Here is a 12,259-nt window from a genome sequence, read left to right as displayed (position 1 = left end):
TCCATCTCTTGACCAGCAGCTTCTTACCCAGCATCTGCTGTGAGCATGATGCCTCCCTGGGTACTAGAGATGTGGTAGTGAATAAGACATACCAAGCAAGAAGACAGCCGGGAAACTGCCAATTACACAAACGCTTATTTAGTTGTAATGTAGTAAGGTCAATGAAGGAGGAGTACAGGGTGCTAGGAAAGCCGAAACAAGGCAGTCTGATGAAAAAGATCTTCTAGCTGAAATTTATATGATGACCAGAAGTTGCTAGGCAAAGAGTGGTGAGAAGAGTGTGCTGGAAAAGGGAGTGCAGGAAGTGTGAAAGCCAAAACCTGGGAAAGGGCAGGACATGTTTGAGAAGCAGTGGAAAGGTGGCTGGAATGACTAGAGTCCTGGCAGGAAGGAAGTGGAAAATGAAGAAAGTGGGGCAAATGAGGTTAGAAGAGGTGGGATTTTTATTTTATTTATTTTTTTGTTTAGTTGTACCAAAGTACACCAGATACAACATTCCTTTGAGAAGTTTTGGTGTGCAGTCATTCATTTATTCATTCTTTCAACAAATACTTAATGAGCATTTTCTGGGTGCCACATACTGTTCTTAGGTGCTGGAGGTAAACTACCCATTTTGTTGTTAACAAAATAGACTGAAAAAGCTAACAGACTGATGATTGTTTGGAGAGACAAACAATAATCAAAATAAATAAGTAAAATATATAATATACTAGATGGTGATATGGTGTGATGGAGAAAGTTAAAGCAGGGAAAAGGATTAGGGAGTATTGTCTGAACATGGTTTTATAATTTTAAATAGGGTGGCCCTGGGAAGGTGACCTTTGAATGAAGAGAAAGGACAGACAGCAGGTCTCATGAATATCTCAGGGAAGAAAGCTCCAAGCACAGGGTCTGTAGCAGGAGCATGTCTACAAGTTCAAGAGCGAGCCAGGAGGAAGAACGCTGGGGGGTGAGGTCAGGGAAGATGTTGGTGGACAGTGTCTATTTGAGTTCTTTGGGGTATATATGTAGGAGTAGAATCACTGGATCACATAGCTCAAACTGGTTTATAGAGGTCCTGCACCATTTTTCATTCCCAACAGCAATGTATGGGGTTCAGTTTCTCCACATCCTCACCAACACTCGTTGTTGACTATCTTTTTGATCATAGCCATCCTAGTGGTGTAAAATGGTATCTCACACTAACAGTGGTTTTGATTTGTATTTCCCTAATGGCTAGTGATGTTGAGCATCTTTTTCTGTGCTTATTGGACAGTTGTATCTTCTTTAGAGAAATATCTATTTAGTTCCTTTGCCCTTCTTTAAAATTAGGTAAAAATCTAGTCCAGTTTATCTATTTTTTTCTCTTGTTGTTTGTGCTTTAGGTGTCACATGTAAGAAACCATTGCCTAATCCAGGGTCATAAAGATTTACACCTGTTTTCTTTGAAAAGTTTGTGGTTTTAGCTCCTATTTATGTCAGGTCTCTGATCCATTTGGAGTTAATTTTTGTAAATGGTGTGAAGTAGAGATCCAACTTCATTGTTTTTAATGTGAATATCCAGTTGTCCCAGCACCACAGCATATCTTTTCCATCCTTTCTTTCAACTTATTTTGTCTTTTTATTTAAAATGGGATTCTTGTAGCACAATGTGAATGTACTTAATACTACTGAACTATATGTACACTTAAAAATCGTTACTTTTATGATGGCAAATTTTGTTATGTGTATTTTACCACAAAAAAAAACTTTTTTTTTTTAATAAAATGGATTTCTTGTAGACTAGGGGTCCCCAACCCTGGGCTGCAGACCAGTAAGTGCTGTGGCCTCTCAGGAACCAGGCCACACAGCAGGAGGTGAGCGGCAGGCGAGCGAGCATCACCACCTGAGCTCCATCCCCTGTCACATCAGGGGCAGCACTGGATTCTCATAGGAGCATGAAACCTGTTGTGAATTGCACATGCAAAAGATCTAAATTGCGTGTTTCTAATGATAATCCAACTGAATAAAATATAAAATTATAGCCTCATGATCTAAGATGGAACAGTTTGATGCCGACACCATCCCTCCTTTGCTGTCCATCTGTGGAAAAAATTGTCTTCCACAAAACCAGTCCCTGGTGCCAAAAAGGTTGGAGACCACGGTTGTAGACAGTATGTAGTGGGCCTTAGCTTGCCTTTTTTTATCTTGACCATCTGGGACTTTTAATTGGAGTGATTTGATCATTTACCTTAAGTGCAATTATTGACATGTTTGGGTTTAAATCTATTACATAGCTATTTTTTTTCTGTTTATCCCATCTGTTTGTTGTTCAGTTTTACTGCCTTTTGGATTGAATATCTTTATGATTCTATCTTTTTTGTTGACTATTGTCTGTAACTTGGTGTTATTTAAGTGCCTACATTAGGGTTTATAATGTATATCTTCAACTTATCACAGACTGTCTTCAAGTGATATTATATTACTAAAGAATAGTGTGAGAATCTGACAACAGTATTCTGTTTTCTCCCTTCACCACCTTTATGCTATTGTTGTACATTTTACTTCCACTTGTACTGTAAACCTCATGACACATTGTTATGAACAGTTGACTATCTCCCCCTCCCCATCCGCCCCCAGCCTCCCCAAGACACAGTCTTGTTCTGTCGCCAGAGCAGGAGTGCAATGGTGCTATCTTGGCTCACTGCAACCTCTGCCTCCCAAGTTCAAGTGATTTTCTTGCCTCATCCTCCCAAGTAGCAGGGATTACAGGTGCCCGCTATCACACCCAGCTAACTTTTATATTTTTAGTAGAGATGGGGTTTTGCCATGTTGGCCAGGCTGGTCTGAAACTCCTGACCTCAGGTGATCTGCCTGCCTCAGCCTCCCAAAGTGCTGGGATTACAGGCATGAGCCACTGCGCCTGGCCTCTTTTTTCATATTTAATGTGGCGTTTTTCAAAGCTCTAATGCAGTTCCAACTTCCATTATTTAAGTTACTTAGCATGTAAACATTCATGCAGGAAATACAATTTGCTTTAACAAACTTTTGGATACTATTTTGGAGAATGTGTCTTGAAGACATTAAATTTACCAATGGAGAAAATAGGTGGCAGTTATATTTCCATCGACAGACATCAAGCACTCCCAAGAATTGAATATGGAGTGTTTGTTTTCAGTATATTCCATCATTTCGATTCTTTTTCCCTGTTGATTTGTTTCTTCAGTTACTCTTGATAAGTTAAAGATGCATGTGAGAGCGATTAAGATTTACCAAAATAAAACATAACCAGGTCTCTTGTTTTTTGTGCTTTTTAAAATCCTGAAATAAGTTAAAGAGCAGGAAGTTGAGGCCTTTTACAACAATGAGATGAGTATTTACCTTGTTAAAGTTCATTAAAGTTGAAGGGACCAACAGCAAAGGGCCTAGGTGACATTTTAATGCTTCACAACCCAATTTTATAAGTGTGCAGAGTACACATCCATAGAACATGTACGCATTTGTCTGCCTGTGTTGGCATGTAGTGCTGGTAATGTGTGGCCAAAAACAGAAAAAAAAAATGACTCTTCTGTGTTTTAATGTTCCCCAAGAACCTGAGTTTCCAAACTCTTAGTGATCCGTGCCTCTGTTGCTCATTTCTGAACCAGGAGCTTTAGTGTTGCCAGTAATGTCCATGTCATTTGTAGACTCATTCAGTAAAGAGATGTCTCTTTGGGGCTCTGTTACAACACCATTTTCTCTTTACAGTCCTTTGATTTTGTTTGCATGTGTAGAACAAAGAATATCAAGATGAATTTCTGATATTTTTCAGCTCCATATTGCTAAAACGTAGAAAAAAGTCATCTAAAGTACGGGTACTTCTGAATTTGACTTTTCTGTATCTTGAACATTTGTAGCTATTGATTTCCATTGTTTTGGTTCATGATCATGCCCAAACCTTTGAACATGCTTGTTTGAGAGTATACTGTTCTTTTCCGTTTGCTGTCTTGGATCTTGGTAGAGATTTCTTGAATCTGATCTGTTAGTTCGTTTATTGGCTGATTGCACTGAAGAGCATTTCTCTGCAGGGGTGTCACATGGCCTGGGGTGTAGGTACTATGAATCCTAATTTTGTGTGTTTAGGGGTTTAGAATACCCAGGAGATGCATAGCATTATCACAGGTAAATAGAACAATAATTACAATCAGTTTTATTCATGTATAATTTACTATCATGTCACAACTGAATTTTGGCTATAAAAAATTTTCTAAAATTTGGCTAAATTGCTGCTTTTATTTTTATTTCTGATTTGTTTGTCTTTGGGTAAGCATAAAAGAGTTTCCTTTCCCTTGTGATCCTTGTGAGCTCAAACCCTTGCTCTAAGCAAGTCAGCTGTGTCCGCCCAGGTATTGCTCAGGGCCCAGCAGTTTCACACCTTCTTTTCCTCTGGTACAGATTCAGCAGAGGTGAGGTGGGGAGCACTGTACCTGTATTACCTGCTTGGTAAGCTATCTCAGGGGAACAGGGATGTGTTTCTCCAGAGAGATGCACATATATAGCTGCTTCTGGCTTCAGCAGAAGCATGAAATGGGGTTTGTTTCATTGAACATAAGTTCAGTTTTTCTTCTTTCTTAATCTAATAAAGTCTGTTTAGGAAGATTCTGTGTTATTCCAGCAAGAATCTCAGTGTGCTTGTAAGGTTTGTTAAGTTGTTTGATAATTTTCTTCTGTGAGGCACGGGCCTATCTCTTATCTTCTAAGTTAATTTTTTGATAGAAAATACAAATCCTCCCTAAATCTATCTAGGGGAACTCTGAAAAATAACCGAGTTCTACAACTACTACTGCTATATATACCAGTCAGAGTAGCTCTGGGCTGACAACAGATAAATTGGTTGAAAAAATTGCCCCTAGGAGCCAAGAACTTTTGTGTGTGATTGCACTAACAGGTAGTTTTCCCATATGTGAACACTAGTTATTGAAATAACAGTTCCTTGCATACAGTATTCACCTATTTCAGAGTTAACAAAAGATGATGAGTGCTCTTTCTGCGAATAGGGATATACTTTTCATGCTGTAGCAAAGATGCAGGTTGGGAATGGAACAGTGGTACATTTGAATCCCTTGGATGCAGACCTGGTGAGCCCTGGGCTCTTGGGGATAGCTGCTCTGAGAAGCTAAGATCTCTTCTTTGGGTAGCACCATTGGAGTAGCAGTGAATTGGATGCATAGGTGGCAGAGAACTAGATGCTTCCCACAGAGCCTGCGGATCATCCTTTCAGGCTTATACTCTGGATAACAAAAAGATCTAGTTCTTGAATGGCTGCTAATTTTTTTCTTAGGATTGGAGAAAGGAAGTAAGTTTAAGGCCACTGCTTTGACTCTCATGCTAAAACCCAAAGTTCATTTTTAAAAATTTATTCTTCAAAAAAATGTCAAATGAGTTGGCATGGGGTCCCATGCATCTGTATCCTACCCAAAACTGGTATTCTATATTGGACAGAAGGTTGGCTTGAGAATGAATGTGATTTTTACCTAGTTATGCCTTTCTATGAGTATATGCCTTGTGTGTTTTTCAGTTCTTCAGTGCCCTACTCCACAGCCAAAACACCTCACCCAGTGTTGACCCCAGTGACTGCTAACCAAGCCAAACAGGTAACTTACTGATTTTTATATGTTTTGTTTTGGGTTTTTTTTTTTTTTTTGAGACGGAGTCTTTCTCCATTGCCCAGCCTGGAGTGCAGTGTCATGATCTTGGCTCACTGCAATCTGCTTCCCAAGCTCAAGTGATCCTCCCACCTCAGCCTCCCAAGTAGCTGGGATTACAGGCGCCCGCTATAATTTTTGTATTTTTAGTAGAGATGGGATTTCACCATGTTGGCCAGGCTAGTCTTGAACTCCTGACCTCAGATGATCCACCCGCCTCAGCCTCCAAAAGTGCTGGGATTACAGGTGTGAGCCACCACACCCGGCCTGATTTGTACTTTAACATTCACGCTGTGTCTGTCTGTGTAAGTGAAGACCATACTGTTTTTAAGTCCTGATTTTGTTTAAATGAATCATAAGTCTTATAAAGGCCCATGATCCTTTCCCCACAATTCATGCCAGTCTTGACATGGCTGTTAATCAGAGTAGGTCAGTTGGGACATGATACTGTCTTCATAGGCCATTTAACATTCTGTACCTAGTAATTTTGGGTCATGATTCTCATGCCATACATTTTTATATGAGGTATTTTGCTTTGTAGTTTACTTTAACATTATCTCAGTTAATCCATACAACAACCATGTACAGTAGGAGGATAGGTGTTTAGATATGTCTCACTGGTGAAACAGCCTAGGCTTGAATGACTAACATAAACTCTCACAATAAGTAAAATGGTGGAACCAGAGCTGGGACCCAAGGCTTCTGACTTCCTCCTGTCCATTGCTTGGATGGTTGGAAGGTCAGTCAGGAGAGTGCTGAAACTCTTCCTAAGAAATCCTGGTTTATCTGCCACTCTTACGTCTGTGTCTGAGATGAGTAGTTTGTGTTTGAGATCAGAATTTGAGATGGGATATCAGGACTTGCCTACTGTAAGTTCTCAAATATGTCTCTGTTCCTTAGTTTACCATAACTTAAAATGGCATTTAAGCATTTAGCATTTGATCTTTCTTCTGGAGGTATTTGTGTTCACCATGAAAAACACATGATAAAGCGTAAATCATGACAAGTGAGTGAAGGAACTTGACTGGAGATGGATAAGTCAAACAGTTTTGCTTTTGCTTTTAACCTTATTTTAAATGCTTTGAGAGCTAGAACTATTTTATTCATTTACTCATTCATTAATTAATCCACCTAATATGCAAGTGCTCTTGATGCGTCAAGCACTGTGCTAGGCACTGGGAAGATAGCCGTGAACTAGGCCAGTGTGACTGCCTTCTTGGAGCTCGCAGAGTATTTCTATTTTCATCCTTTAATATGATCTTACATGTGGTTACTTAAATTGAGACTTTTTTTTGTTTGTTTTTCTTTTTGGTAATTTAAAAGTGTTTGTGCTTGCTTATTTTAAATTATATTTTTACGTTTACATTTTACATGTTTCTTTGTTATAAAGAACGGTTAGTGGTTTAACATAAACATTTTGCTTGTTTTCTGTTATAGGGGTCTCTAATGAATTCCCTAAAACCATCTGGGCCTACACCAGCATCCAGTCAGTTATCATCTGGTGACAAAGCTTCAGGTCAATTTGCATTTTTATTTTCTTTTTTTTTTTTTTTTTTTTTTATTGCATTTTAGGTTTTGGGGTACATGTGAATAACATGCAAGGTTGTTGCACAGGTGCACACGTGGCAATATGATTTGCTGCCTCCCTCCCCTTCACCTATATCTGGCATTACTCCCCATGCTATCCCTCCCCAACTCCCCACCCCCCCACTATCCCCCCTCCCCCCCAACAGACCCCCGTGTATAGTGCTTCCCTCCCTGTGTCCATGTGTTCTCCTTGTTATTTTCTTGAAAATAAAGGTGAAAGAAGAACTCCACAATAGAGGTTATTGTTCTAGATCACTGAGGCAGTTGCTGTAGGAAACAGGAGTCACATTTGACAAGATTGGGAGCATTCAGGCTAGGTAGTATGGCCATAGACAGGAGCTAATGAAGAATTCTAGGAAATTAGTGTGCCCTTTGATGGCTATGTAGACTTCTGAAATTTTGAGGTTAGTTTGAAAAATGATAGAGCAATAGGAGAAAAACCTCCCTTTAAATTCTTTTCCTAAAATGAAGCAATAGTATTATATTTTTCTTCCTTGTTGGATGATCACAGTTGAGAGAGGAGTGGATCAGAATGCTAAACGCTATTACTTCCACTGAAAGGAATTAAAAATTCTCTTGGTTCACAGTGACAACTAAAGAGCCTATAAGGTAGAGAAAGTAAAACAGATGTAAGATTTCACAGTATATAAGGAGTCAATATCAATGAGATTTTTATTTCTCCAAATAACTTCTACACTAACTCAAGCATAATTCTTATTAATTTGGTTTTCACAGTGCATGAGTGTTTGACCAGACACTTTGTCCAAGTGTCATTACCCAAACCAACTTGATGCAGAATGCTTTTACTTATTTATAACCTAATTTTCATGTGTGTCTTCCTCAGTGTCCCCTTTTGTTGGCTCCTTTATTATAGCCTACTTAATTTGGCCTGTATTACTTCCTGTTGCAAGGAATTACTTATGTTGTCTGCAGTACTGCATTTTTACACTCTGGATTCTGGCTTTTGTTTCAGTCATGCTCTTAAGTGGGTCTTCAAGCAAATTCTGTTAGGAATTGAACTTCATACATTAGCAGCCTGCTTCTCATAATCTCAGTTATACAATCTTTCTGACTTTCTCTGTAATCCCAAACTTTCTGATTGAATACTGGGTTTATCTTTAGCAACTGTTCCTTGCAGAAGAAAGCCATTATTGCATAAGCCAGAGTTGTATTCTAGAATTCAGAATGATATGAAACCCTAGTTGGTATCATGTACGCCTCACATGAGAAAGAGGTATCCAGCACTTCTCAACTTCAGCCTAAAGCTTTATGTTAAAAGGAAAATTTTATAGTGGAATTGTCAAAATTTCGAATTATTCAGGATTCAAGTTAAGAAATTTATTTCTATTTCTGGCTAATATTTTAGAAAAAGTTTTTGAAAGATCATATACCCTCACTTTTTTTAAGGACTTCATTGGAGAGTTTTTTGTCACTCTTGAAGTTAGATTCAAAGAAACCTAAGAAACTGCTTTATGCATGTCTAGGCAAGTAGTGTGACTTGCAAAGAAATTTCCAAGATTTACCATTCACTGCTGATCATGAAGTCTTCTCTTTCATTAGGAGGTCTTCTATTTTCACTTGCTGGGTTATCAATGGCCCCTGATGTGTCACAGAAGGCACATGCGGTGTTGAGCAGCACGACATAGGCTGAGCTACAGGGAATTCTACACTGGAATGATGTTTCTGTGTTTTTGTAATATTCTTTTTTTTTTTTTTTTCATAATTTCAGGGCCAGGGACAGCCAAGATAGAAACAACCATGACTTCAACCCCATCTGCTTCTGGGCAGTTCAGCAAGCCTTTCTCATTTTCTCCATCAGGGTCAGTAATGAACTTAAGTTTTGTGGTATATTACTAGCAATTAGCTTCCCCCAGTTCCCCTTACAATTGTAGATATATTTGGCCAGTCATGGTGGCTCACACCTGTATTTCCAGCACTTTGGGACGCCAAGGTGGGGGAATCACAGGGTCAAGAGATTGAGACCATCCTGGCCAACATGGTGAACCCTCATCTCTATTAAAAAATACAAGAATTTGCTGGGCCTGGTGGTGGGAACCTCTAGTCCCAGCTACTGGGGAGGCTGAGGCAGGAGAATCACTTCAATCCAGGAGGCAGAGATTACAGTGAGCCAAGATTGTGCCACTATACTCCAGCCTGGCGACAGAGTGAGACTCTGTCTCAAAAAAAAAAAAAAAAAAATTTGGAGATATATTTACATACTTATTAAATGTGTATGAACCCAGAGTTCTTACCACGGCATTAATACATCTGATGGTAATGGCAGTAGTTTAATGTTCTCATATAAATTGATTTTCCCTTTGCATTTCAAGTCAATACATGTTTATTACATATTTGTGTATCTGTTTTGTTTTTTCTGCCTAAGCCTCATTTTCTTTGGGTCGTGAGTCTGTTAAATTCTATAGTTCGTCTAGTTTGTCACACTGAGATGTTTCCATTCTGACACCATTTTGGGGGCCAGATGTGACATTCAAATTGGCTTTGCTGGACAAACATGGAACATGTTTGGCTCATGCCTATAATCCTAAAGCTTGGGGAGGGAGGCAAAGGTCGGGGGATTGCTTGAGGCCAAGGAGTTGGAGACTGGCCTGGGCAACGTAGCAAGACCTTGTCTCTACAAAAATAATTTAAAAATTAACCAGGTGCAGTGGTTTACTTCTATAGTCCCAGCCACTTGGGAGGCAGAGGTTGTAGGATCCCTTGAGTCCAGGAGTTTGGGGTTACTGTGAGCTATGATCACGCCATCGCACTCCAGCCTGGGCAACAGAATAAAACCCCGTCTCCAAAAATAAAAAATAAAATAAAATAGGCTTACTGCATTGAGAGTGCAATATACTAAACTTCTTAGAGAATATAACGAAAGATAATCGCCATTTGAAATTTGAGGTTTTATATAGATGTAGAAGAATCTGTTTCCGTTTTTTTTTTTTTCAAAAGTGATGACTGTACTTGTAAAGCTGAGTTGTTCTTAAAAATGAAAGAATCTTTGAAACCTCATCTCAAGATGAGCCTTTGTTAAGGTGCCTGTTCTCTGTGCTATGAGCACTCATCTTGAAACCTGTGTGAGCTGCTGAAGCATTCTCTTCCCTGCAGTGATGCGGTTAGACTCTGTGGAACTGAGATCAAAACGTGTCAAAAGATTTTTTTGCTGTTGAAGCATTGTGCATTCAGTTCCATTAGAAAAGCCTCTTAAGTTCTTCAGTTTATGCTTTTGTAACTGGAATCATACTAACCACAGTCTCTTTTTCCTGATTTTAATGTATTTTTTGAATGTCCTTCAGGCTAACACGTTAGGAGAAAAGAGGGTATTAGAATATTATTTGAGGGCAAAAGTAATAATACGTATTTTTTCTTTATTATAAATCATTATGTTTTATACTTCCCAAAGGTAATTTGGAGCAAATTTTAAAGAGTAGGTCAGTGCCAAGAATTACCACATCCTTAAAGATGGATAATAATCTTTGCTTCTGTGAAATGATATTCTCCCCACCCCCGACCCTTTTTTTTCCCTTTGCGGCAGAGTTTCATTCTGTCACCCAGGTTGGAGTGCAGTAGTGAGATCTCGGCTCATGGCAATCTTCGCTTCCCGGGTTCAAGCAATTCTCATGCCCCAGCTTCCCAAGTAGCTGGGATAACAGGTGTGTACCACCACACCCGACTAATTTTTGTGTTTTAGTAGAGATGGGGTTTTGTCATGTTGGCCAGGCTGATCTTGAACTCCTGGCGTCAAGTGATCCACCCGCCTCAGCCTCCCAAAGTGCTGGGATTGTAGGCATGAGCCACCGCGCCTGGCCCTCTTCCCATTTATAAAATAACTTGGAAAAGTTGGAGTCATTGAATCAATGGCTTGACTCTTAATTAGGTAAAATTTCTTCACCAAGAAAGGTTACGTTTTTATTTTTAATGTGATGATCAAAAGTGTCTTAAGTTATTACATTATTTACTATTTTTGATATGCTTGGTTCCTTATATTTTAAAACTAGTTTAAAATCTGATTTGAAGTGTGTGTGTGTGTGTGTGTGTGTGTGTGTGTGTCAGCAAGACTCTGGCTCAAAAAAAAAAAAACGCAGTGGTGCAATCATGGCTTACTATAACCTCCACCTCTAGAACCGAGTGATCCTCTTGTCTTAGCCTCTCGAATAACTGGGACTACAGGTGTACGCCACCACACCTGGCTGATTTTTGGTTTTTAATTTTTGAGTTTTGGTTTTGGAGTTTTTTTGTTGTTGTTTTTGCTTATTTTTTGGGTTTTGGTTTTTGTAGAAACAGGGTTTCACCATGTTGCCCAGGCTGATCTCAAACTCCTGGGCTCAAGGAATTCACCTGCCTCAGCCTCTCAAAATGCTGGGATTACAGATGTGAGCCACCACGCCTGGCCTGAGTTTTTATCACAGTGAATAATTGTTCTGATTCACACTTGTGTGGAATTTTCTTCCTTAGCCATGGTGTCTTCACTTACAGTGTAAAGAAAATGTACAGAGGGAGAGAGAGGATGGTGAAAGGAGTTGGAAAGTTTTTGAACTAAATTTTCCCAGCCCTAAAACTCAGTTCTGTCAGAATGACAGAGATAAGCCTTCTGTTTCATTCTATTCATTGTTTTCCCTTGCAGGATGGGGCTCTCCAACATGCTCGTTGGTCTTGATGCGGGTCCTGAGAGGCTCTCCCTAGTCCAGTGCTTCTGTCTCGCCAGACCTTCCTTCTGTCCCCTCACTTGACAGACCATCTGCTCCAGCACCCATTCCCACGTGCACATTCCTTCCGTGTCTCTACTGCTATAGCTTTGCTCATTTGCAAGAAGTCCGTCCCCATTCAAACTTCTGCTACAGGAAGCCCAGCCGTCCCCCAACAGGCCCTCAACCTCTATCCCTGTCCTGTCTCATCCACAAACTGCTTCTGTCTGCTTAGAGATTGTAGAGTAGCTTTACTCCTTCTGAGACAGGTGCTTTGACTCTGTTTATCTTCTAGATTGTAAATTCCTGAGGGTGGTTTGTATGAATGAATTATAAAATGGA

The 12,259-nt window shown here is 39.6% G+C and overlaps 1 protein-coding gene across 1 annotated transcript in view; it reads left to right on the top strand.

The window, feature by feature from the left end:
* The window catches only part of NUP214 (nucleoporin 214), a 101,202-nt gene that overhangs the window by 53,300 nt on the left and 35,643 nt on the right, over positions 1-12,259 (top strand). Inside the window, exons 25-27 of the mRNA XM_064376949.1 lie at positions 5,516-5,591; positions 7,080-7,158; positions 8,959-9,049. Coding sequence (XP_064233019.1) covers positions 5,516-5,591; positions 7,080-7,158; positions 8,959-9,049 — 246 coding nt within the window. The remainder of the gene's footprint in view (positions 1-5,515; positions 5,592-7,079; positions 7,159-8,958; positions 9,050-12,259) is intronic.

This window comes from Aotus nancymaae, unplaced genomic scaffold (assembly GCF_030222135.1).
Source record: "Aotus nancymaae isolate 86718 unplaced genomic scaffold, 86718_ANA_hifiasm-v0.15.2.pri h1tg000003l, whole genome shotgun sequence".
Lineage (NCBI taxonomy): Eukaryota > Metazoa > Chordata > Mammalia > Primates > Aotidae > Aotus > Aotus nancymaae.
This window is presented reverse-complemented; position numbering and strand designations above follow the sequence as displayed.